The sequence below is a fragment of the Rhinolophus hipposideros genome, assembly GCF_964194185.1.
Source record: "Rhinolophus hipposideros genome assembly, chromosome: 5".
Classification (NCBI taxonomy): domain Eukaryota; kingdom Metazoa; phylum Chordata; class Mammalia; order Chiroptera; family Rhinolophidae; genus Rhinolophus; species Rhinolophus hipposideros.
Window position 1 is genome coordinate 77,998,438 of NC_138051.1, and position 13,394 is coordinate 78,011,831.

General features: G+C 37.8%; 1 protein-coding gene and 1 pseudogene across 3 annotated transcripts in view; one reads left to right on the forward strand and one right to left on the reverse strand.

Annotated features, from left to right (window-relative positions):
- The first annotated feature begins 475 nt into the window (after positions 1 to 475).
- DNAL1 (dynein axonemal light chain 1) overlaps positions 476 to 13,394 on the forward strand; it is a 29,780-nt gene continuing 16,861 nt past the window's right edge. Inside the window, exons 1-3 of one of the 2 annotated variants that reach the window (XM_081049439.1) lie at positions 476 to 1,118; positions 6,065 to 6,103; positions 11,640 to 11,749. In XM_081049439.1, coding sequence (XP_080905565.1) covers positions 1,116 to 1,118; positions 6,065 to 6,103; positions 11,640 to 11,749 — 152 coding nt within the window. In that variant the 5' untranslated portion in view covers positions 476 to 1,115. Of the gene's footprint in view, positions 1,119 to 1,235; positions 1,309 to 6,064; positions 6,104 to 11,639; positions 11,750 to 13,394 lie in introns of those variants that run through there. The other variant, XM_081049440.1, reaches the window with a different exon arrangement.
- Positions 9,528 to 10,675, reverse strand: LOC308497500 (guanine nucleotide-binding protein G(s) subunit alpha isoforms short-like; annotated as a pseudogene). The gene has a single exon. The product of its transcript is annotated as a guanine nucleotide-binding protein G(s) subunit alpha isoforms short-like (transcript).

Here is a 13,394-nt window from a genome sequence, read left to right on the forward strand (position 1 = left end):
AGATCCCGGCGCCAGGTGGTGGGGCGGCTCGGGCCACGCTCCGAGGTCTGTGTCCACATCATCCCATTTCTCCCAAAAAGCCGAGACCCCGACGTTAACGCCCAAGATTGAGCTCCCGGATATAAAGTGGAAGACTTTAGGCCCCAGGGAGCGGGTGACGGCGGGCATGGCTGTTAGAAGCTACCAAGGCGTGTCTTCCACTCGATGGCCGATTACCGAGCGGACGGCCGTGGGGGGCTGGACCCAGCCAGGGACCCGGCTCTGGGCCCCGACTTCACGGGTGGGGAGCCACTCTTCCTGCTGCCCCCAGGTGCGTGAGGCCTTTCCTGCAGAAGGCCTTGCAGTGGCTTCAGGGAGTAGATTTATGAAGTCCTTGAAGGGTCAAAAAGGCGCAGTTTTAAAAGATTTTAGTACATATTGCTTAACAGCCTTCCATAAAGGTTTGTCAATTATCGACAGTCGTGTATATATGTGTCCATTTCTCCATATCCCTAGCAACTCTGAATATTTTTCACAATTTTGGGTTAATTTGATAGTTGGGGGTAAAAAGACACCTCGATTATGTAAAAACTACATTTTTTTTTCAGCTGCCTCTGGCTCCCTAGAGGGGCTGAGGGAAAGTAACTGAAGAAATGTCGCCCAGTTGAGCTCGGAGTATCCTCAGACGGTCAGGTGACTTATAGCAGGCAGTCAAGAGAACAGGAAGGGCAATCTGCAGGGCAAGGGAATTTTACAAATTCTTTTACGAGAAAGGCAACTGTAATAGGGAGGTTTTACAGTTTTATTAATAAAGTTTGGGCGGGTACGGCACTCCAAATTAGCCGAAGTTGCTTCCGGCAGGGAAAAGCACATCTCCCGACCAGTCTGCGCGGTTAAACTCTCGAGCCCTGTGCCAGCAGCCGCGCTGCAGCCACTGGACAGCGAGTGGCAGCTGGGCAGGAGGACCCCGGCGGCCGCTGAGCCGTCCCACAATGCCCCGCTCGCGCCACCCTTTAAGGGAGGAGAAAAAGGACCGCCGCCGGGATAAGGATCCGCGGAGAACTCCAAGAAGTGCGCACGCGCAGTGACCTCGGCGGGCCCTAGCAACCAGAGCAGTGACAGTAGCAACCGCCGGAATGGTGAGTACCTTTCAGGCCTCGTAGCCAAAGCTGAGAAGAGATTGGAAGTGGAAAGGGTGACTGTGGAGTGTTGAGAGTTGGGAGGGCGGAGGCTGTCCTCGAACAGCGGAAGGGAACGGGTAGCTGATGGTGGCTTCGTGGAGTCAGGGGCCTGGGGCGAAAGAGAAGCTGTGGCACCGGGTGGTCTGGGGTGAGGGCGGCTTGGGGCGGATTAGAGGTTGGGTTAATGTGGAGGGACTCTGGCAAAGAAAAGGGAGAGCAAATAGCTAGAAATTCTCGAAAAAGAGCGGATTAGAGTGGGAAAGGTGATGGAAGGGAAGAGTGTGAATAAGGATGTCACTGTACATGGAAGTAATTCCTCCCCCCACCCCACCCCCGGCGAGATGGAGGTGGGGAGAGCTGATTACGATGGGAATGTGTGTTACTAACCTCGATTGCAGCAGTATTGGAAACCTGTGATGTGCCCAGGTTGCCCTCTGAATGAATGCGAGTGCAGTTATTAGGAAGCACTGTAAATCCCACTCTGATAGAATGCATTAGGGTAACGTTTCTAAAATTTCAGTATACTATAGGTATGATTTTAGTTGGCGTTAAGTACTGTGAGTTTGTTGGAACGCAGATTATCAATTTTTAATATGATGGGGGGTTCAAGAATGTGAATTTCGACACTGCACCTCAAGTCATTCTAAAATTGGAGGGCACCCCACCACACTTTGAGAAATACTGCCTTTGGTTTGAAATCTGTCGGGGGGTCTATCCAATCAAAGCCCTTTGTGAAGTAATGATTTTACCTAGTGATGCTGCTCAACTCCTACTTAAAATACCCACTGTTTCGCTTACATACGTGGCAGTTCCAACTAGTACTTTGAAAAGGGATGTTGTTGGTTAGTTACAGACCCAGCCAAAACTATTTAGCAAAGTATGTGATTGACCTGCCGGGGAAATGTTTAAGAAGTATTAGTATAATTAGTTGTCTTCTTTTTGTGATTCCAGTGCTGTTTAAGTGAGCAGAAATTGAGCCCAAGAAATTGAAATGATGAAGAAGTCATGCCCACCCTCAATCAAAAGTAGTTTTCCCCCTGCTTTCCTTACTTCATTCTACAGTCATTTAGCCAAAATCACTGTCAAGGAAAGTAAAAAGTTCTGTAATCTAGGTTTATATTTAGGTGAAGAAATAATCAGCTCTAAATAATTCTGAAAGCATTAACCATGACAATAATTGAAAATCTTCAAATAAAGAATCAGAACCAGTAATTAGATGAAGCTAGCTGAGGCTACAAACCATTAGTTCTGGGGCCTTCCAGAAATACCGGCCCACACAGTTTTTTAGTTTTAAAAAATTAGCTTCTAGTATCTTAAAAATGATCACATTTCACATCAAAATCCAGATTTCTGGCTTCTCTGAAAAATTAGAAGTACTACATTTCACCACTAGACACATTTTTTTCCACATTTTTGTATTACTGAAATATGAAGGTGTCATATAATTGGCAGCATCTTTTCTTTTTTTAAAATACTTTTTAAAACTAGTTTCAGGTAAACAAAACAGTGCAATAGTTAGACATTTTACCTCTCTTATAATGATAACCTCCCTCCCTCAACCTATTGGCCCTCTGATGTCGTATGTATCTATTACAATTCCATTGATTCTATTCCCTATGCTATACTTCATATCCCGTGACTATGTATATGGAATTATATTTGACATACAATATTATTCAGTTTCAGCTTCAGGTATACAGTGCAGTGGTCAAGCAACATCTTTTCTTTCTTGATGGTACATAAAATAAGGATATTACTTTCAATTAATGGAGTGTTCATATTTGAAGAAATGTGATATTAGGGTAATTTTTGTCCCAAGTCTCACCTGCCAACAGTTTTCTAGTAGAGGTTCTTTATATGGCCAGCTTTACCTATTAATGATGTCCACTTTTTTTAGGCCTTTCAGTTTTTGATTACTGCTATCTATATGGGAACTGGTGACCTTATAAACCAATTTATAGACAGCTAGATTGCTTCCAACTTGAAAGTGTTCTTATATGTGTCTTTTTATGGACCCATGCAAGGATTTCTCTGGAAAATAAAACCAGGAGTGGGATTGCGGAGTCGTGGGGGTCTATGCATACTTGATTTACCTGGGCACTGTCCTTTAACAGAATGGCTCTACTAGTTTTTACTTCCTTCAGTAATGCATGAGAGTTCCCATTTTTCTACATTATCACCAACTTTCTAACTTGCCAATCTGATGATGTATTCCATCGTTTTACTCTGCATTTATCTGATTTTCAGAGTCCAGAGTGCTCACCATTATACCATGGAAACTCCATTGCATTTCTCTGATTTTTAATGAGTTTGAATACTTCATGATATTCTTGTTAGTCATCTGGATTTCATTTTCTGTTTATATTTTTTGCCAACTTTTCCAATTTTTTTTTAATTGTAGGAGTTCCTTATATGTCTGGATATTAGTCCTTTGTTGGTTTTACATTGAAAATATCTTCTCCCAATTTTCCTGTTTACTTCATCAACAGCGTTCTTCACTTGCTGAACTCCATTTGTTCTAATAGTTGTCCGTTTATTCTGTTGTGTTTTCTACATAGATGATCATCCGCACATAGTTTTATTTCCTCCTTTTCATTATTCCAACTTGTATTTCTCTTTATTATAACATTGATGAAGAGATCTTGTACCGTGTTAAATAGTAGCAGTGATAGCAGACATTCTTGATGTGTTTGGGATCTTAGAACACTTTTAATGTTACCTTTCCAATTTGGCCCACCTTGACCACCGTACTTAAGATAAACATCCTCCACACACATATACGCATATCCTGATACCCTTTACCAGCTCATCATTTCCTTTTTCTTTAGTAATTGTCATCTTCTAATATACTATATAATTTATTTATTTTCAAATTGTATTACTTACCATTTGTCTCCTGCCCATTAGATGAAAGTTCCATACAGTCAGGGATCATTGTTTAGTCATTGATATATCCGTAGCATGTAGAAGAATATTTGGTACATAGTGGATACTCAGTGAATATTTGCTGAAATGAATGAATTTCTACATTAAGTACAGTTTTCGTTATAGCTTTTTGGTATGCAGCTTTTATCAAGTAAGGAATTTCCCGTAAACTCTTAGGTGAGAGCTTTTAATATCAAATGTAGAACTTTATCAAGGGATATTTCTGCACTTCTTGAAATCAATGCGATTGCCCCCATTTAATCTATTAATAAATGATTTACATTTATAGATTTTTTTCTGTTGTTAAACAATCCTTATTTTCCTGGGATAAACCATTCTTGATCATGATCATTATACACCATTGGTTTGGAGATCTAGTATTGTATCTATGCTTTTCAAATCTGTGTCGAGAAGTAAAGAGGACTCCTTATCTGGCTATAGCATCAAGTTATTCTAGCCTCATAAAGTAAGTTGGCAGCTTTCCCTCTTTTTCTGGTTTCTGAAACAACTTGTATAACAGAGAGTATCTATTCCTCGAAAGCGTGGTAGAATTTACTTGTAAAATTATCTAGGCTTGGAGCTTTAGGAGAGAAAGATGAGGGTAAATCTCTTTGATTATCTTTTTAATGTTTTAAATAGTTATTGGTCTATTCAAATTTTCTGATTCTTGTAACAGTTCTAGTACTTCTCTGTATTTTACTAGAAATGCATACTTTGTCTAGGTTTTCAAACTTAACCATGTATTTGCTTATAATATTTTATTTCTTTAATCTCTGTGGTATGTATGTTATTTCCCCTTATTCAGTGTATATTTTCAATTTGTATACCTATCTTTTTTGCTCATTCAGGATTTCCAGAAATTTGAGAACCAACTTTTAGTTTTATTAATCTCTTTCCTCCCTTATTCTGTTTCTCATTGACTTCTTCTCATTGATTTCCTTCAGCCTTCTTTGGGTTTGCAATCATGCACTTTTTTAAATATCTGGACTGTTTAGCTTAGTTTGTTTCCTATCTCTTGTTCTCTCTTCTTTTCAAATAAATGTATTTGAAGCTATGTTTCCTTTTAATAAATTATTTACATTTTAAATTTTATAAGTATTTCTCAAATTTTGACCATTTTTGTCTTTCATTATTTTACTTTAATGTATAATTTTCTTTTAATCCAAGGGTTATTTATTAATATGTCTTTACTTTCTAAATATAATACTATGTACTTTTAAAACTTTTTGTTTGTTCGTTTTTGTTTGTTCTCTCTTTTTTATGAACTCTAGCAATAATTCAAAGGATGTCTTCCTTTGCTCACCTTTAAATGTTTAAATATCATAATTAATTGAATCTAAGATACTATTGATTATAAGGTACAACATTATTTTATGTTCTAAGAAAGAAAAATAAGAAGTTGGAATTAAACTATGATAAATTATTTCTTATCACTTAGAATTTTTATTTTGTACTTATTGACAGAGTTTTTAAAAATATATTTAGGTATATAGACTTTTATCATCTGTCATCCTTTGCAAACAAAAAAGGAATATGTGTATATGAAATAAAATGGTTAATGTTTTTCTAAAATTTGACTGCTCCTACCTGGCCACTATAATTGTAAATTATAAATTATTCCTGGTTGTAAGATGCATCCAAATTTCAAAGATGTTAAAACTTAAAAGAAGATGTAGATCTTAGAATCAATGAAATAAGATATATTTTAATATCGAGTGTTGAAAGCTATATATTTTTTGTAATCCAAGCGGGAGTGACATATATGGGCATTGCATCATGATTTCCTTAATTTCTTGGAGAGGTATTTAAATGAATTATTTGGATTTCAAAAAATTAAAACACTTTCTTTGCATAGAAAGTCTCAAAGAAAGAAGTTAATCTTTTTAATGGTAGATACCAAGGCTAATAATTATTGCATGAAAATTGAATCAACAAATTACACCAATAACGACAGCCTTGTTTCTCCTTCTCTTTTTAAGGCAAAAGCAACAACAATCAAAGAAGCCCTAGCCAGATGGGTAAGTATATGAGTTTTTACTTCTTTTAATCATACAAGGAGAATTTTTGGATAGTTGTTTAAAAGTGATCATTCACTACAAGGGATCTTTGTGGCATTGGAGCTCTTTGGCTATCTTGACTGTGGTGGTGGATACATGAACCTACACAGGTAATAAAATTATATAGAACTTAATACACACATACAAATACATTCATACTCATGTACAAATGAGTACAAGTGAATGAGTGAATTGTATCAATATTAATATCCTGGTTGTGATATACTATAGTTTTACAAAATGTTATTATTGGGGGAAACTGGACAAAATGTACAAGGGAATCTCTCTGTATTGTTTTTTATAACTGCAGGTGGATCTTCAAATGCCTCAATAAAAAATTTCAATTAAAAAAATCTGACCACTGGAAAATTTAAGTCTAGAAAGGCTGGTTCATCTATTATTGCTCTAGGAGGACTAGAATCTCTGTGTTACAGTACATTTTATTTTTCAGCTTTATCGTCATTAATAACAGCTTCATCGTTATTTTCAGGTGATAGAGTGGTATGTGTTGTGGGTTATCTAGGTTTTAGACAGATGATGGTTTTAGCCTCTTGGAAGTTAGAACAGATACCCAGTATGGACAAACAAAAATTACACGTAGACAACTAAAAAGACATCGAATACAAATGCTGAAGTGATGCTCAGCATTGCTGATCATCAGGGAAATGCAAATCAAAACCACAATGAGATATCACCCCATACCTGTGAAAATGGCTAAAATCAAAAAGACAAAATATAAGAGTTAGTGAGGATGTGGAGAAAAGGGATCCCTTGTACTCTGTTGGTGGGAATGTATGAGGTTGGATAATTAAGTTCGTGAACTTGATGCACCAATGTTGCTAACCTTTTATGATATCAGAGGGATTATTCATCATGAATTTGTACCAACTGGACATACAGATAACCAAGTTTACTATTTGGAAGTGCTGAAAAGGCTGCATGAAAAAGTTAGATGATCTGAACTTTTCGCCAACAATTCATGGCTCTTGCATCACGACAATGCACCAGCTCTCACGGCACTGTCTGTGAGGGAGTTTTTAGCTAGTAAACAAATAACTGCGTTGGAAAACCCTCCCTACTCACCTGATCTGGCCCCAGTGACTTCTTTTTTTACGCAAAGATAAAGGAAATATTGAAAGGAAGACATTTTGATGACATTCAGGACATCGAGGGTAATATGATGACAGCTCTGATTGCTATTCGAGAAAAAGAGTTCCAGCTCACTTGGGCAGCACATATATAGAAAAACAGTTCCAGAATTGCTTTGAAGGGTGAATTAGGCACTGGCATCAGTGCATAGCTTCCCAAGGGGAGTACTTCAAAGGTGACTGTAGTGATAGTTAGCAATGAGGTAACTTTTTCTAGGATGAGTTCACACACTTAATTGTCCAATCTCGTAAATTGGTATAATCATTATGGAAAATAGTATAGAGGTTCCTCAAAAAATTAAAACTAGAACTACCATTGATCTAGCAATCCCACTTCTAGTTATATATGTAAAGGAAATGAAATCATTATCTTGAAGAGATATCTGTACCATGTTCATTGCAGTATTATTCACAATAGCCAAGACTTGGAAACAATCAAAGTGTCCATCTATGGATGAATAGATATAGCAAATGTGGTATACCTATACAATGGAATATTATTCAGCTGTAAAAAGGAAATCCTGCCATTTGTGGCAACATGGACCTTGAGTGCATTATGCTGAGTTAAATAAGTCCGAGGAAGACAAATAGTGTATGATTTCACTCATACGAAGAGTATAATAAAGCCAAACTCATAAAAACAGAGTAGAATGGTGTTTGTCACAGGTTGGGGAGTGTGGGAAATGGGGAGATGTTGGTCAAAGGGTACAACTTACAATTATAAGACAAGTAAGTTCTGGGGATATAATGTATAGCATGGTGACTATGGTTAATACTGTATTATTTACTTGAAAATTGCTAAGAGAATAGATCTTAAATGTTCTTAACTCAAAAAAAATGTGAGGTGATAGCTGTGTTAAATAAGCTTATTATGGTAATCATTTTGCAACATATATATATATCTTTTGAGATATATATATAATCTCAAATCGTCAGTTGTATATCTTAAAGTTATACAATGTTATAATGTCAGTTGTATTTCAATAAAGCTGGAAAGACTACTAAAGAGTATAGTAATATTAGAAAGGAAACCACATTGTAAAAATAGGCATTAAATTTAAACAAATATTTTAATATAACATTCTATAAAGTTTGAACAGTTGTAATTCAGCATTATAGATAGAATTTCCATACGGTGTAGAGCTAGCTCCTCAGTTTCTTTCGGTGCCCAATGATAACTTGTCTATGTCATCAATAGTTTTTTGCATAATAATATATCTCTTGCTTTTGTAACTGGGCTTTAAATAAAAAGTTTTTCAGGAGACTCGATGTCTAGGGAAAATAGACAAAGTAGACAGGATAATGAAATACTTGAATTCTTGTTTTAGTGCTTATAAACTTCTGATTTCCAAGAGCATTTATCAGGGTTTTTGGTACTATAATTGCATTTAAAAAATTCATTTATTTTTGGTTAATTGAAAATCAGTTTTGTTAAAGAAAAAAGTAGAATAGGCTTAGTATTAGATTTTATTTTCTTTGAATTGGATTGTAGGATTTTTGTTTACTTATAATAACCAGTGATTGGTTTTTTTGTTTGTTTTTTGTAGGTTCTATTTATAGATACATTGTGGCCATGAATGTTTAGTTTTAAGATTATTTGAAGACCTCAAGCTCACTTTTTCACTGATTAACGTAACATTTATCTACTAGGTGTCAGTTTCCCCTCCCCTAACCTACAATTTTATGGCACAAAAATAAGTACCTAGTGGATGTGTATTAGTTTTCTTTTTTTCAATTGATTGCATATTTTGTTATTGATGTGTTATGATTTGATTTTTTAAAAGAAGCCTCTTTTGTGTTTTATTGCACCAGGTTATAGGGAAAGCTAAGGAAAATGTCCCTGAGCTTTAGAAGCTCCCTGTTTTGTTGGAGAGCTAGAATTAACTCTAAATATTAAGGTACTTAGAAAATATTACTAGGCAGCATGTACTGGTAATCAAATTCTTTTGCTCACATTTAATTTTGACTTCTTAAATGCTGCACAATATTTATTTCATTTATTTCTGTTTGCTGCTGTTATTTTATTAAAGAGAAAGTGAAGTTTTGTGGCCTTTTCTTTCTGTAGGCCGCCTTAAACTTTCTAAATTTGGAATATTTAAGCAAGCTGAAGGGAAAAGGGGGGTTCACAAAATCACTCAAGGGGGAAAGGAAAAGTTGCTTTGTTAATCATGCCCTATGGTGGGTGATTAACTGAGTGTACAGTTATGTTTCCCTTTTAATTGTGCTTTAGGCTTTAATTAAACTTGGGGGTTCCCTTTTTGGGGCAGCTTGTACTGAGGAAGGTGCATCTGCTGGATGTGTCACGGCAGTCGTTGAATACATGGCAAATGTTCTCAGTGCACAGTGCAGGTGAAGTGGGGCTAGGAGTAGTGTCCATCTCCACTGGCAGCGCTGATTCTTGGAAACTCATCATGGGTAAAGTACTTGGGCCGGGTCACACGTGGGTCCTCTCCGGTTCAGGTTCGGGAGTAGCATCCTCAGGAAAAGTGCAGCAAGCAGATTCTGGAAAGTAGTCCTTAACTTTTGATTTTCCAGCAAGGCTTTCTCAGTGAGCTTGTTGAAGTCTTGCTTGTTGAGGAATAGAATCACAGAGATGGTACGCAGCCATCTGTTGTTCCAGATGCTCTTGAAGAGGTTCAGAGCCTCCTGCAGTCGCTTGGTCTGCTTGTCCTCCTGAAGGACCATGTTGTAGCTGCTGCCGGCCACCACAAAGATGATGGCAGTCACATCATTGAAGCATTGGATCCATTTGCAGGGTGCATCACGCTGGCCACCCACATCAAACATGTGGAAATTGACTTTGTCCACCTGGAACTTGGTCACAAAGATTCCAGAAGTCAGGACGTGGCAGCGAAGCAGATCCTGATCACAGGGCACATAGTCATCCTGCTTGATAGCGTCTTGTCCAGAAGTACTGGGCACAGTCACTCAGTGGTACTCGTTGGAGCGCTCAGAGCAGGCACAGACTCCTTCGTCCTCCCACAGAGCCTTGCCGTGATGGTAGAATTCTGGAAGGAAATCAAAGTCAGGCACGTTCATCACACTCAATGTAGTCCACTCTGAACTTCTCGGGGTTGGCCAGCTCCACTGGGGGCGGAGCACCAGGTTGCTCCTGGAGGCCACGTGGCTTCAGTGGCCTCCTTCAGGTTGTTTTTGATGTCCTGCACTTTGGTGGCCTTCTCACCACTATCGCTGTAGCCCCTTGCAGCCTGTAGGTCCTCTTCGATACCCTGTCTATTTAACCAATTAACATGCAGAGCCTCCCTTGCTTCACACTGGTGCTTTCATCAGATTCTCCAGCACCCAGCAGCAGCAGGCAGCGCATAGCCAAGTAGACCTGCTTGTCCTTCTGCAGCTGCTTCTCCATCTTTTTGTTGGCCTCGTGCTACGCCTTCTCCTCTTGAGCTGGTTCTGGGTCTTATTGTTCCAGAGGCAGCGAATGACGGCGGCTGCGGTGTGGGGGCAGGGAGGGCGCGAGCGGCCTCACTTGGGCCAGGAGAACAGGGAGGGCAGAGAGGGCTGGGCCATCACCCGGCAGGTGGGCGGGGCGCAGGTTCGACTCTGGGAGAGCAGCGCGCTGGGCGCAGTGCGGGCCACGGGTCGCACGGGGCACGGGGCGGGTGGTGGTGGTCAGACCCAGGGGAAGGCGAAGCTCCTCGCCCCTCTAGCGGAAGCCATGGGGGCTGATGTCCTGTCTCTGTCCACTCTGGGCCGAGACGGGCCAGAGCACGAGCTGCGGGAGCTGCTCTACTGGTAATTAAATTTTGAAATGTGTGTTTAGTACCAAAATTAAATTCTAAGGTAGACTTCAGTAGTAAATTATTATAGAGCAGTTAGTTTTGACCTCAGCTGTGTTGCAAAGACAGCATCTTCCAAAATTCTTGGTTGTTTTGGGGTTCTAGCTCAGACTGATCTGTGTATAGAAAAAGCAAGACGTGATGACAAAACAGTGAATTGTACAGGTCTGAATCTGATATTTAAGGAACGGTTGTTTAGGGACAAGGAATTCTTCTCAGGAAAATGTTTTTGTTGTGTTTTTTTGTTTATTAATCGATAGACACTTAAGGTATTTTAAATATAACAGAAATTAAAGTTATTTTGTTTCTTCCTTTTTTCCCTTTGGTTGGGACCTAACAATGAATTATCTGAGTCAGCCATGCATGAATAGAAGCCTGGTTATCAGGGTCAGTAAGTAAATGTCAATAAGTGAACCGTAAAGAATACACAGAATTATTAAATTCTAACAATCATTTTGAAATAAACATTGAAAAACTTTGAGAAATTCTGGCCTTCTGTAGTTCCACATTACAATCAGGGATCATTTTCTTGCAAATTAATTTTTATCACAGGAAGAGAAAACCAGTCAGAAGCCATCCGAAGCCAAAGAGATAAAGCTTTATGCCCAGATTCCCCCTATAGAGAAGATGGATGCGTCCTTGTCAATGCTTGCCAATTGCGAGTAAGTGCTCTTGTCTTTGTTCATTCTTCCAGTACTGCTGTTAAGTTTCACTTCCTTTGCTAAAGACAAACTGAAAAAGTGTTTTTTTTGTGATCTTTTCTTTCTTTCTTTCTTTCTTTCTTTCTTTCTTTCTTTCTTTCTTTCTTTCTTTCTTTCTTTCTTTCTTTCTTTCTTTCTTTCTTTCTTTTTTTTTTTTTACTTAATTCTTCCTTTGGCAAGGCCAAACATAAAAGATTATTGGTTTATAGGATTTTTAATAGAGTAATCCTGAATAATACAATATTTTTTTGCAGTATGATTTTTATGATCTGCCAGAAAAATAGAAATTTCCTTGTCTCTTGGGAGAAGCTACATATTACAATAAAACTATTACTCTGTCATCAAATCTAGTACTTTCTCTTATAAAATTATCCATTAGAGTCAGTACTATATTTACTAGAGGTCTAAGAGGTACCATTTTTAAAAAACTTTTCAAATTATAAAAATACATTGTAAAACATCTAGAAAATATAAAAAGCACAAAGAAAAGGAATTTATGTCAACCAGAATTACACCACCTTTTGAGACCCATTGTTAGCATTTTGATGTTGAGCCTTCTAATTTTTTTGTAATTGGGACCAAGTTACACTTATTATTTTGTAATCCTATTTTCCTATGATTTTAAGTAGTAGATCTGTATTAATTATTTTAAGTTATTTTCTAAATACTCTACATGCTTTTTATCAGGGTTCTGCGGCAGTTATCCCGTGACACCTGGTAACCATGCTCTCAGGCAGTAGTATCTCTTGTCAGGGCCGTAGAATGTTACAGAATCACTTGAGGTTCTTTCTGATTTCTTCTCTCTCTGTTCCCCTGACTACCTACACGAGAATCTCCTTATGCAGAAGATAAACCCCACTCCACGTTTATGGAACTGAATATCTATTGATGAAATCTAGGAATCTGTATTTATACTAAGCAACTTGGGTGGTTCTTAGACATACATTTGTGAACCTGTGCATTAGACTAATATCTGTCTTTGGAATTAAAGTGAAAAACAAACATATTTAGTTACTGTATGCAGTTTGTCCTTTCTGATGATAGCACAGTACATTACATACAAATCCACCTTAGTTTTTTTTTTTTTGCTTCAAAAACATGATATCCAAGAGCATTATTTCAAAGTGGTCATATATATTTTTATCATAAAGCCAATTGAAAGACAACGTTTGAGAAGTTTTTGTACCTTTACCTAAGTACCTTGGAAACTGCTTAGAAAGAGAACCTGTTCATATTTTACCTGACAATCTCTTTGGGCAAGTGTCCAAACAACAATGAAAGAATTATTCCCCGACCATATTCTCAGATTTAAGGAACTACATTTTTCACTAGTAGTTCTCAGGAGTAAAAGATGACTAGAAAATATGCGGATTTGATCAATAATTTACACTAAACAGTAATTGATGTTGCTGTTTCAAATAAAAAAATGAATAATTCCTCTTCAAGTCAAATCAGAAAGGGTATGATCATGTGTTCTTGAGTCAAATTTTGGAGGTTTTAAATTTGGCTCTGCCACTTTCAGGCTATGTAACATTAGGCAAATTCTTTAAAATCTTTGCGCCTCAGTTTCCTCATTTGTAAAATATGGGTAATAATAAAACTTATT